Source organism: Mirounga angustirostris, unplaced genomic scaffold, assembly GCF_029215605.1.
Source record: "Mirounga angustirostris isolate CCGP_5_RB_7025 unplaced genomic scaffold, mMirAng1.0.hap1 SCAF_4, whole genome shotgun sequence".
Taxonomy (NCBI): Eukaryota; Metazoa; Chordata; class Mammalia; order Carnivora; family Phocidae; genus Mirounga; species Mirounga angustirostris.
In genome coordinates this window covers 161,658,155-161,671,480 of record NW_026991712.1, presented here as the reverse complement: position 1 = coordinate 161,671,480, position 13,326 = coordinate 161,658,155, and the positions used below count along the sequence as shown (strand labels likewise).

The following is a 13,326-nucleotide window of genomic DNA, read 5'->3' as shown; positions in this document are numbered from 1 at the left end:
AGACTAGGTTATAAAAGGCTGTGACTTCATCTGCCCTCTCTCTCTCTGGCTCTTCATGATGAAGCAAGCTGGAAAGGCCCAAGTGGCAAGAAATTGAGGGCAGCCTCCAGCCAACCACCAGTGATTAACTGAGACCCTCAGTCTGACAGTCCTTAAGGAACTGAACCCTGCCAACAACCCATGCATGCATTAGGAAGTGGACCCTTCCCCAGCACAGGCTTCAGATGAAACCACAGCCCAGTGACACCTTGACTGCAAGACACGCTGAGCGGAGGACTCAGCTAAGCCACACCTGGCTTCCTCATCCACAAAAACTGCAAGATAATAAATGTAAATGGTTTTCAGCTGCTAAATTGGGGGGCGGTTATTATGTAACAGTAGGCAACTAATAACATTATTATTCCCATTGTATAGATGAGGAAACCAATGCTCAGAGAAATCACCAAGCTTGCCTGGACCACATACGAGTAAGTGGAGGAGCCCAGATTAGAACCAAAGTTTATCTGACCTTGATGTCTACATTCTTGCCCACGTTGCACTCCTGTCTCCTCTCTGGGGCCTGACACTCCAAAGCTTATTGGCCTTCCCATCACATGTTATGAGGCTCTACCATCAGCCCCTTTATGTCCCTGTCCATGGCTCTCCTGTTCAGGGATTTAGCTTTATATGGTTTTGAGGTTTCAGTCACTTCTTGGTGAGAGTCAGTTGAGGAACATTGATCCCATGACCTCTGGTGCCACCTTGGATGTGCACGCTGACCCCATCCCCTGACTGGAGAAGATGATGGTGTGCAAGACAGTGGCAAAGAAAGAGGGGAGGGAGGGAAGTGATGGCAAGGAGGTGGGAGAGCCAATGGTCATGTCCTTTGTAAAGCACCCCTGTCACTTTCCTCAACACCCCCAACCCTCATTCCTGAACATTCCCTTGTAGTCACTCCACCCACCTTCCGGTTCTAGGTAGTTTTGCCATAAGCATCTTTGCTGTACATATTTTTGCTCTGTTTTTACCGCAAAACTAATCGGCCCTATGGCAATTTTGCCATCACAGATAAAACCACAAAAAAAAAAAAAAAAAAAAGAGGGACATTCCTTAAAAAGGACATAATGAAACATGAACAGTGAAGAACAAAATTTGTAAGACTTTATTGCAGGGGCCCCTGTGTGGCTCAGTCAGTTAAGTGTCCAACTCTTAATTTAGGCTCAGGTCATGATCTCAGGGTCTGAGATCGAGCCCAGCCTTGGGGCTCTGTCCTCAGTGCAGAGTTTGCTTAAGGCAATCTCTCTCTCTCTCTTCCCCTCTGCCCCCTCCAACTACTCTCACTCCCTCTCACTCTCTCCCACTTTCTAAAATAAATAAATAAATAAATAAATAAATAAATAAATAAATAAATAGTTTAAAAAAGACTTTATGGCAAAATACAAAGTATTTGAATACATTTAAAATACGTATAGATTCATGGCAATGCTGTGCAAATAACTGATTTTATTTAGTGGATCGTACCTATGCACTTGTCTTCAGAGTCTTTCGGCCATAGTATTACACATTTTTCTTTGCTTGTGGATTCCACTTCTTGTTCAGCATCGCACTTCTTCAATTTTCACTGAAATTTCTTCCTTCAGAAGTATCTGTTTCCAAAAACTAGGATGCATGTTCGTAAATGAACTTTGTATTGTGATGTGAAATCCTTCTCCACTGTTGCTCGTTCTTGGCATTTTGTCACATGTCCCTTGATGGTCGTTCCAAAGTCCTCTGGGAAATGTGAGTTCAAACTCTGCATCACAGTCCAGACCATTATGAGGGCTAAGATTTATATAATATAAAAATGGGAGGATTGTGTCAGTGGAGAAATGAAAACAAACTGCCAACCAGTCGATGAAACAAACTGTCAAACCTAACCATCAACCAGTTTTTTTTTTGCATTTTTATTTATTTTTTTTATTCTTATGTTAATCCCCATACATTACATCATTACTTTTAGATGAAGTGTTCCATGATTCATTGTTTGTGCATAACACCCAGTGCTCCATGCAGAATGTACCCTCCTCAATACCCACCACCAGGCTAACCCATCCTCCCACCCCTCTCCCCTCCAGAACTCTGTTTGTTTTTCAGAGTCCATCATCTCTCATGGTTCGTCTACCCCTCCGATTTCCCCCGCTTCATTCTTCCCCTCCCGCTATCTTCTTCTGCTGCTTTTTTTTTTTTTCTTAACATATATTGCATTATTTTCAACCAGTTATTTTTTATGCTTTAGGGCAAAATTGCCTCACCCTGAATTAGTTATGGGGTGAAAATGCTAGCAGTGAAGACGCTTAAAGCAAAAATACTGGACACGCCTCCTTCTTGACCCCACCCTCAGCAGCAGTTCCTCAAGGACCCCCAAAGCCATCTCAGCCCGCAAGGCTACCTCACCCACACCAGATTGCTGACGGTCTGAGTAGGCCAGCACCACATTTGCCCTGCTCACGGCTCTCCCCCAGAGCAGATGGACGCACTGACCTCCCCAGTGCATCCAGAACCCAGGGAGCCACGCTCAAGCCAGATTTGGTTCCAATCCCTGCCCTACCTTTCATGCTCTGTGTGACCCCAAGTGCTCTTCAGCCTCAGTTTGCTCATCTGCAAAGTGGAAATAATAACAACAATAATAAAGTTCTTAATCTAGCACCTGGCATGTGTTCAACACTTAACAAGTGTATTAACATTATTATAATTATTATTTCCTTATTTGCAAAATTGGGAGAATTCTGTATTTCATAGAACTATTCATTCATGTAAAACATGCCACTGTTGCATAGACCGCTGAGAAGGAAAAATGCTCCCCAATATAACCTCACCGACCAAAACACCTTTCCCACCTCTAAGACTGTATCTTAGAATCAATGAACCACAGAACGAGTGTGCACCTCACAGAGCTGGTGTGGGATTGAATGGGGTAATCCCATGGTGCTCAATAAATGTTTACGGACTGGATGGAGGTTGGACTCCCGTCCAGTGCTCTTGCCACTCTGCAGCCACGGCCCACTCTGCTCACGTTGAGGCACCCACAGGGCAGCAGGACAGACCGGTGGAGAGGCGGCTTCCATGAGCCCACTCACCGCATATCGCTCGGCTCCAAGACCTCCACCCTGGCAGAGCCGTCCTTCCTGCCGCCCAGGGAGACGGCCCCAACCACCCTGAGAGGTCTCCTCTTCTGCAGCTGTCCCTCAAGACAATGTCCATGCTCAGATGTGATGAGCTTGTCCCCCCCAGAACGAAGTCCCCTAGACCTCTCGGCTGCCCACCTGACCTCCTCCCAAGCCCAAGAAAGTTCAGCAACTTATCTCTCCCTGTCAGGTGCAGCCAGTGTCTGCTGGGGCTCCACGCAGGGAAAGGGGGCATCAGCCAGAGGCCTCTCCCTAAAGGCCACCTGAGGCTAGGATTGCATAGGGCCCTCTTGATGCCTCCTCACAAAATCCTTCCCAGGATCTGCCTTCTGTCCCTTCAGCAGCAGGAGCCCAGACTGTAGGCCGAGCAAGCCTAGTAAATAAAAGCATCTGGATCATCCTCCCCGTAGGCCCTCAGTCAGGTTCAAAGTGGGGGGAGTGCCTGGGGGAGGGCACAGATACATGGCAGCCCAGCCTCCAGTTTATAACCCTGTTATCCTTGGGCAGGACAGGCATTCACAAAACTCAGTAACTTGTCCAGTTTTCAGAAATATGAGTTCAGGCTTCTCTGCATCCATGTCTCTCTCCCAAGCACCTCTGTCTAGGAGTGTCTGTCCCTCCCCTGCCACCTCCTGCCATGATGGCCAGGACGGAGATCACCTCTCGCAGGGCCACTGAGGCAGAGTGAGCACAGGCACCCCCACCCCCAGCGCAGAGATTCTGGCTCACCTAGGACCAGCTTACAGCAGCTGCTTGGAAATAACAGTCCCCCCCCCCCTCAGTTATGATGAGCTCCTTATCTCTCTGTGCAAATTAGGAGCACTTCATGGTAATCCAGCCCCGCTCCCTGCCTCAGCAGACTCTCCGAAATAAAAAAGCTGGAACTGAGTCATCAAACGTTGAAGCTCCCCCACAGCCCCATCCCCACCAGCAGTCATGCCTAGGAGGAGAGAGTGTTGCTGCATAACTTTGCCAGCCTGAGTCCTTCGCCAGGATCCAGGTGTCCGAGAGTCCGTGGTCAGCTTCCCCACGGGTCATATGGGGGCCCGCCCCTGTGAGCCTGGCTCACACCCTACCGAATGCCCCAATAATAACATCCACCATTTATGGAGACCTCAGGACCAGCCAAGCCAGGCACTGGGCCAAGTGCTCTCCATGGGTAAGTAACCTCATCTAAGACTTAGGACAGCCCTGTGAGGTGGGGGTTTCAGCCCCATTTTTCAGATGAAGGGCAGTGGGGTATGGTGCTTTGGCCAAGGTTGCAGGCTGGCAAGGGTGGGAGTGAACTACAGCTCCTCCACCATCTGAACCCCCTGCTAACTGTGCCCCGCCCACCGCCACACACCCCTGGGGATAGTCGGGGCTCCGTGTCAATGCAACTGTACATACACACTCCCAGAATACGCCCACTCACATCCTCACGTGTCCAGGACACGAAGTTAGATTTTTTTTTTTCCCCTCTAATGGACCCAAAAGGAATGTGAGATGGGCTGCAAACCAGTCGCCCAGGCTACAAAGTGGAAAATCAATTTGTAATGGAGGGAGCCGTGATCTCCCAGAGGGGCCTGGGATGGCCGGCCAGCTGAGCAAGCCAGGCACCTGCCACCAACGCAGAGGAGCACCCCACAGGCATGCTCAGGAGGCAGGACCCGCGCGGCCCTGCATTGTTTCCAGACTGCTGTTGCCAACAGGTACCCGCTTCCGCGTGCTGCTTCCCAGTGGTGGTTCCCTTGCAGACACTGAATTCCAAATGCAGCAAAAAATAAATATTTTAAGGCTCTGTGGCCTGAGTCACCGGAGTTTGGTGGCAGCTAAGTCTCGGCAGCTGGCCCTGCCCACGGGCCTGCTTAGCGTGCAATTAAGATGCAAAATAACATCCCTCAGAAGCTCCCCTCTGGGCCTCTTTGCTTCTCCCTTCAAGGCCCCGGTGGATTAAGAAGACTCAGGAACAGTGGGGAGGTGCTTCTCCCACCAACCTTATTGGAACAAGTCTCTGGCTGGGTTTATGGCCTTGGCTCAGAGCCCTGCCTAGGGTTGGCTGCCGACCTCTTCCTGGCTCCCTGCGAACCTCTCCCACACCACAGCACACTCAGGTCTGAAACTTTAGAACCCTTAATTGATGCCCCATTGGCCTTAGTTTAGAATCCAACCAGGGACAATGACCTCCAAACCAGACAACTTGACTGGCCCCTCCTGAATCTGATCTCCTCTCCCTTCACTCGCCCTCTCCAACCACACAGGCCTTCTTTCAATTCCCCAAAACAAGCCAAACCTTTTCCTGCCTCAGGGCCTTTGCACTTGCTGTTCTTCTTTCTCCTGATCTGTATATGTCTGGTTCCTATTCAACCTTAAATATCACCTCTTCCAAGAAAGCTTCTTAGACCACCCCATGTAGCAAGAAGCACCCACGAGGTCACAGGCATGGCACCATGCACTTTATAACAACCTAAGGGTCAGCAAACTGAGGCATGGAGCTCATCAAGAGCCACGCAGAGAGGGTGAGGGTTTGAACACAGGTATTCTAGCTTCAGAGTCTGGGTCCTTAACCAGTGCGCTACACTGTCTCTGACTGAAGTGGCTTCCTTCCCCCGTCTCCCTCCTTGGCTTCTCCCCTTCTATCTTTATCCAGTTGTCTTGTCTGTCACCCCAATTGAACGTCATTAGCTCCCGAATATGGAAGCTTCTCCTATCTTATTCTCTCTTGTTTCCCCAGTGCTCACAGCAGTACCTGGCCAGGGTAGGTGCTCAACACATACTTATAGGATGAATGAATGAATGGATGGATGAATGAAGTGTTCTAATTCATCCCAGCTCCTCCTGCCCCTTTTTCTGTAGAACTTTGAAGCAGGCATACAACACATTCAAGTCACGCCTTGCCCCCTGCATGGCACATGGTAGGTCTTCGAGGCCCCAGGGGACCAAAGTGGTCCCTTGGGAAAAGATGGGTTAGCATTTGTATCAGGCTCCCTAATTTAGACCTTCCCCTACTATAGCTGGTTCCAGAAATACAAGAGAGACAAAGAAGCAGGGGTGAGTTTGTGGTTTCTGAACCATGATGGGGTGGAGGGAAACAGGCAGGACAAAAACACAGAGGGGACGCCAAACCTGCCGGAGAGAATACAGCAGTGGGCCAGCCAGCAAGGCAACTGCCCAGATCTCTGAGTCAGTAAATGGTCAGGAGGGAGGAAGGAGGAGACCCCACTTACTGACTACAAACCACATTCCTCAGGACTGCTGTGTAACAGAACCGTCACTCACCAGGACAGTTATATGATAGGAGCTCATGTGAGGGCAAAACTCTGGGGTCCTGCGGTGACCACAAGGTAAATACGGGCCAGCAGAATGAGGCAGCTGTTGAAGAAATTTAGTTAACTTTTAGGCTATGTCAATAGGAGTATGATTTATAGATTAAGGGAGGTGATTGCCTCCCTGCACCTGCTCTGGCCAGACCTCTGTAGAGTGTTGCATGCAGTTCTCATCACACATTAGGAGGACCTTACCAACTTCTGAATGTGCAAAGGAAATAGCCCCGGGCACACTGAAGGAACCACGGCTGCCCAGCTAGGAGGAGAGTAGTCCAGAAGCCCTTGACTTTTGTTTGTCATCCCTGAAGGCTACCTGGAGATGGAGCTCAACCTGGTGGGGGAAGGAGAATTTGAGTTCCAGGATCTAGATGGTAAGGAAATCTTGCCCTCCGGGTAGTGACATTCCTGTCCCTAGCAGTGAGCACGCCAAGACTGGAGGCCTTTTGGGGGAGGTGGCAGAGGGAATGCTGGATTGCAAAGGGTCAGCCTGGAGGAATGAGCTTTGCAGCACAGAGTGTCCGCGGGATCATATCACCCAGGAGCTGGTTAGAGATGGAGAATCTCAGCCCCCAGACCTGCAAAATCAGAATCTACCTTTTTTTTTTTTTTTTAAGATTTTATGTATTTATTTGAGAGAGAGAGAGAGAGAGAGAAACAGCATGAGAGGGGATAGGGTCAGAGGGAGAAGCAGGCTCCCCGCTGAGCCAGGAGCCCGATGTGGGACTCGATCCTGGGACTCCAGGATCATGACCTGAGCCGAAGGCAGTCGCTTAGCCAACTGAGCCACCCAGGCACCCCAGAATCTACCTTTTAACAAGAGCTTCAGTGAGAAGCAGTGAGATTCAGGGCTGGGAGGAGGAGTCAAGGCCTGTTGAAAGCGAAATGACTCCATCACATGTGTGGAGGGCGCGGGTGGAGCACCTACCTGTTGGCAGCTCAGACAGCCCCTGTGGAGGGGTTTCCGTTCTGGGGGAGGCAGCAGCGTAAGGAGCCTCGGTGCGGAGATAGGGCCCGTGCTGGGTCGGGTGTTCAGTTCTGGGGGAGGCGTGAGATGGGGAGAGCTACCAGGAAAGGCTTTAAAATAATGGGCGACCTAGTTCAAGGTCACAGAGCAAGGACAAAGCAGGAACAGAACTCCAGGTGCCTGGCTCCCCACTCACCTGGTTGTGCTGTGCTGTATGTGTGTGTGTGTGTGTGTGTGACAGAGAGAGAGAGAGAGAGAGAGAGAGATTGAAAGAAAGCTATGTGTGTATAGAAGACTATAGTGAGTACACGGTGTGGCCCTCCCGTGAGGGCCAGTGGGCATGAACGTGTGAGTCTGTGTGATTGGGTACATCTTTGGGTTGTGACATCTGTGCTCCTGTATCTGCGTGTGGGTTGAGTGTAAATGGGTGGGGCGGGGGCGGCTACGTGTCTGCGAGTGCGTCTGCACGTGGGAGCGTTTCCCGGGGCGCAGGTCCAGCCGTCCGAACAGCACCCCACCATGCATGGCCCTGTGGCCAGATGCGACAGACCGTGCAGCCCTGGGCTGACTGGCTGACCCTAGGGAAGCAGGGTCCTCTGGGGCTATCAGGTGCCCCTGGGCTGGCAGCCAGGACACCTGGGTCCCTCTTCCTGACTCACTGCGTCTGCCAATTCATAGGACATCTCTGCTCCCTGCTTTCCACTCCTAAGTGAAAGTGGCAGGAGATGGGACAAGGGCAGGAGCCACTGTGGCTGTCCCTTCCATCCCCACCCACCCCATTAGCCCTGCCACTGGGGAGGGCTCTCGAGCAAAACTGCCCAGTTCTCTGGCCTCCCTGCTTGTGCAGGACAGCCCTGAGTGTCCCTGCCCTTCTGCCTCTAGTTCACAGTCCTGACCCAGCCCAGTCCTCGCGTGCCTGGCCTCTGACTCAGTTTCTCCTAAATATCCCCTCTCCCGTCCCTCACCTCAACCCACACTAGCCATCCAGCCTCGGACTTGAGACAAGAGCTCCCCCATGCCTCTCAGATGAGCTTTACCAGGAAGGCCCCTCCACCCAAACAGATGCCCTGTGCTGGGCTTTCAGCCAACCTCTGGGACAGGGGAGGTGAACAAGGAGGCATGGGGACAGCACGTCTTTCTCTCTCTAGGATACGGACTCTGGATCCCGGGAGGTCAGCTCTACTTCTTACCTTGGGCAAGGCACTCACCCTCTCCAAGCGTCAGTTCCCTCATCTGAAAAATGGGTACATGAACCAACTTCCAGTGACATGCCATGACACTGTGTCAGTGGGTCAGCAGGGTCTTCCCTGACGCCACCAGAGGAGAGCATGAGCCTGAGGGTCAGGCTGGGTCAGGAGTGTGTAAGGTCACCCTGGAAATGCCCAGCGCTGCTGGGGAGTTGGCCCTTGTGGGGACGCCAAGGTTGCAAGGAGGAGCTGAGCAGGAGTCCAGAGATGGAGCCCATGGGTCTGGGATCCCAGAGCCCCAGCCCCAAGGAGACGCGAGGCAGGAGCCTCAGACCCCACCAGCTTCTTGTGTGGTAGAGTGTGGGGGCAGCACCTGGTGTTGAGGGGAAGAAGTGAGAGGGACGAGTTCAGGGGCAGAATCTAAATGCTTCTCACAGCCGAGGCCCTATCAGCCTTCCCTTCAGGTGTGGCCAGCTGCCCCAGGGGACAGCTCGCCGCCCAGAGCAGCCAGACCACAGAAATGTCACTAGGAAACATTGGGGTTGGTGGCAGGCAGGGACCACAGAGGGCGGAGGGCGAGCACAAAGCCAATTGGCCTCAACAGCCCAGAAGCCAGCCTTGCAGATATGCCACACCGTCAGCCTCCCCTTTATCCTTTTTCCACAGCACCCATCACGACTTGCTAGTAAGTATTGTATGAAGAGTAAAAGTGTTGACCCTGAAGCCAAACAGCCCAGGTTCAGAAGTCAGCTCTATTACCTCTTAGCTGTGCAACCTAGGGCAAGTTGCTTACCTTCCCAGTGCCTCTATTTTCCCATCTGTGGAATGGGGAGAACAGAGCAGCACCACAGGGCTGTGGAGAGGATCGAAGGAATTAATAAGAGTTCGGCTGATGTGAGCTATGATCACTCCTGCTGGTGACTAGCATCGCCCACCTCCCCCACCACACACACGTGCACGGACATGCGCCAGGGCATATGCGTGTGCACGCATGCACGTGCTCACGCCAGCAGCAGACAGCAAGCCCCACAAGAGCAGACGGTAAGCTGTTGGGTTCACCGAGGTCGTGCCTCATACACAGCACTTTGCCAGTAAACACTTGTTGGCTGAAAGACAAGTAAATATTTGAGTTCAGCAGCTTAGCGGGTTCAACTCTACTCTGCCCTTGTGCGCCTCGTGGAAGCTCTGACTCCTGACGGGTTGCAGCTCCCGCTCCCTCCTCCTCCCCCTCCTCTCCCTGCCTCCTTCTGCCTCCTTCTGCCTCTGCTGGGTCCTGCAGGGAAGCAAGGGTAAGCTTTCTTCTTCCTAGGTGTGTGACCTTGAGCAACATCTTTTCGTGTCCGTCTGAGCCCGTTTCTTCTGTACATGGAGGTCAACCACCCCTCACTAGCCAGCACGTAGGCTGGAACAAAACAGGCTCTGCAACTGTCCCCAGGGATGTGGCTCTTCCAAATGCCACCCCTACTGGATGTCACCTCTTTTTGACTCAGGTCTGACCACAGCCCCTCCCGAGGCCATTTCCCCACCCTTGAGCCTCTAAAGGTCAAGGCCACGATCCATGGCTTTCACACCAATTCCTGCCCCAACAGGCTGTCGCTTCCCTCTAAACTGAGCCTCCCAAGCATCCTTGAGGACCAAGATTGTGGCTCTTGCCTCCTGTCTCTTCCCAGACCCCTCATCCCTCTCTGGGCATCCAAGTGGCTGGTCTAAGAAGGCCCAGCTTCCCCAACTCCTCTGGGGCCCGTGGAGGGGTCCCGATCCCCACACACAGGCTGCAGCATGCTGCATGAGCACGGGTCGGGTACACTTCAGTGTATGCGCCGGGGAGCCCACTTGCACACTGGTCCGTGAGCACCAAGTAAGGACAAATGTTCACGCACACCCAAGTGTCTGTACACGCACACAGGCTTGCTAAATGCGCACTCGCACAAAGTGTGGACTGGAAAGGGTGCGCACTGCCCGAGAATGGGACTGAGTGACCTAGGGAAACCACATCAGAGAGTGTCCCAACCCCCCACCATACCTGTACCCCCAAGTTACACGCAGGAAAGGCAATATATGAGGGCTGCAAGGCTGGAGGTGAGCCAGGCAGCGTTGGATGGGAGGGACCATCAGCCCTTCTGGCCCCCGGGCCCAGCCACTGTGTTCTCAGAACCCAACCCCCACACCCCAAAGCAGCTGCCTCTCCTGCAGCGAGTGGAGCTGCTGCGGGCTGGATCCCTCCCAGCAACATGCTGTTGCCACCTAGAGTCGTCCCTGGGCATCTCCAGGCCCTGCTGGCTGCCAGCCCCACCCCCAGCTCCCTGCTGGATCCCACAGTTGGGGGGGATTGGGGAAGGGGATGGCTAGGAATGGAAGGAGCAATAAGACAGGGGGAAGTCTGGGGTGGACACTGTTAGGATGGGGCAGGAGAGCTAGGTTTCAGCCCTAGCTGGGTCAATAGCTCTTTATGTGCCCTCAGGTCTGTCCTATCTTCTTTGGGCCTCAGTTTCCCCATCTATAAAAGGACAAACATTCACATATGACTAGAGATACTCATGGGCATTTCTCTGGCTGGGGAGTCTCGGGGGCTAAGACCTCACAGGGAGTGGGGAGGCCTTCTAAGGAGTAAGAGGCCACCTGAGGCTAGGCCAAAATGGGCACTCCAGCTCATGCTGCCTCTGCCATCACAGCCGAGAAGCTGGTCCTGCCTTGGGTTCGAATCCCAGGTCTACCACTTTCTCACGGTGGGACTTTGAGCCAGGTACCCAATCTTCCTTCCTCTTTACAACGGATGCAGACAAAACACTTGGCATGGTCCCTTGGCCCCCGCGGGTCCCCAGGGGATGCTGTGTCTAGCTACTATTGTCTGCCCAAGAGGGCCAGAGATGGCTTCACAATGGGACCAGATAATCCACATGTGCTTCTGCTGTGCTCCATTTTACCTGAATGGAATCTGCCAGAAGCTGAGTGAGGGGACAACTATTTCCCTGAATTGGAAGAATTTGGGTCACACGGTGGAAACCCTGGCAACCAGCTCCAAAAGGATGGGGGGTGGGAGGTGCCTGGCTGCCACATCCCATCTACTTCCATGGTGGTCTCCTAGACAACAGGATAAGAGCCCCTCCAGCCTGGGACCCTCCCCTCTCCCGGAGGCCAGCCTGATGCTTTCCCCCGCCCTGCCCCCCGCTGCCACCAAGGAAGGGGCAGCTCACGGGCAAGGACTTGACCCACTGCCCCAGTCTCTCTCTACACTTAGCTGTGCAGCTCACAAAGCTCCTCCCCACGCAGTCGAGGCCAGTAGAGGCTCTCTCGCCCTAGGTACTGGGACCCACAAGGCTACAGCTGCACCCGCAGCCCCTGGATCCTCACCACCGCCCTCCAGGATCTGCCACGGGCTCCCTGATTGCTAATTTAGACTTTCCTGCCATCCCACGCAGGGGAATCAGGGGAAATCAAATTACCTAGTTATTCACTCTTTTTGTACAGCTGATGGGCTGATTAGCTGTCAATCACAGCTCACATTAACATCTGACACTGTGTGCATAACAATTACCAGTCACATTAAGGAAACCTTTCCCTTTCTCTCTAAAGGGAGAGAGGGGAGGGGAGAGGCAGGAGAGAGGAGGAGGCAGAAGGAGGCACTGGAGAGAGAAGGAGGAAATTCAATCAGCATAATTAGCTCAATCAGAGGAGAGCATCACTTCACCAGCTGAGCAGAGCTACTGGCCCTGCCAAGGCCCCGGCTGACCAGCTGCTCCCGAAGCCTCTGCCCACCTTGCCCTCCAGCAAGCTCCCAGACTCTCCCTGCAGCCCCAGCTCCAGCCCCCGCCAGCTCCCCTTCCGTTCAGTCAACGGCTCGGCCCCGCCTCCAGCACTTCTTGCTCCAATCAGGTGGGCCCATTCCTGCTTACTTCTCTGGGATTGGCTCTGGCTGAAGAAGGGGGAATATAAAACTCCAAGGACGGGGCAGAGGTGGGAGTCGGGGTGGGTGTTTGGAAGGAAATAACCTGATAAGGTCATTGGAAAGAGCGGAGCTTCTCCGGGGCCCACGGACTGATGGGCGGGATGTGCGGAGGTGCCCACGCAGGCAGGCGTCTTGCCAGCTTTCTTTATCAGCAGAGGCAGATCTCAGGAAGGATGCCCTTCGCCTCCTCAGCACTGCTCTGACCCGAGGAGCAAGTCACGGACAGGCCAAGTGATGCACCCCATCAAGGATGACCCTCCGTGGAGGGAGGGCTATCACCCTGAGATGGGGGGGTGCTGTGGATGGAGTCAGGAAAGTCCAGGCAGAGGGAGGCCTAGATTGCTGCAGGGCTGTCCCCACAACCATGATGTCCCAGAGGGTGAGGATACAGCCGGTTCTCTGGACCTCCGGATTTCCTGACCCAGTGTATTCGTTTGTGCAGGCTGCCATAGCAAAAGACCACAGAGTGGGCGGCTTCACCAACAGAGATGTATTTATTTTGTTACAGTTCTGGAGGCTGGAAGTCCAAGATCAAGGTTTCGTCAGGTTGGGTTTCTCCTGCCCCACTTGACCCACTGCCCCAGTGGCTTGTACGTGGTTATCTTCTCTCTGGATCCTGTCATGGCCTGTACTGCATGGTGTGTCCCTATGTCTCATCTCTTCTTGTAAGGACACCAGTCAGATTGCCTGAGGAGCCACCCGCATGTCTCATTTTACCTGAATCGGCTCTTTAAAGGCCTTATGTCCAAATATAGTCACTTTCTAAGGTACTGGGGGTCAG

At 53.1% G+C, this 13,326-nt stretch overlaps 1 protein-coding gene across 10 annotated transcripts in view; it reads right to left on the bottom strand.

Moving 5' to 3' along the window:
• Positions 1-1,389: 1,389 nt before the first annotated feature.
• The window catches only part of LOC123859782 (uncharacterized), a 169,103-nt gene continuing 157,166 nt past the window's right edge, over positions 1,390-13,326 (bottom strand). For 5 of the 10 annotated variants that reach the window (XR_010411005.1, XR_010411007.1, XR_010411012.1 and 2 more), the window contains 2 exons: positions 2,567-2,616; positions 1,390-1,800 (listed from right to left, as the gene is read on the bottom strand). Coding sequence is in view for 3 of the 10 variants with exons in the window: in XM_064589450.1 (XP_064445520.1) it covers positions 2,570-2,616 (47 nt within the window). In the remaining 7 variants the exon portion in view is untranslated. Of the gene's footprint in view, positions 1,801-2,566; positions 2,617-9,392; positions 9,453-13,326 lie in introns of all 10 variants that reach the window. The other 5 variants (XR_010411004.1, XR_010411006.1, XM_045898066.3 and 2 more) reach the window with 2 other exon arrangements.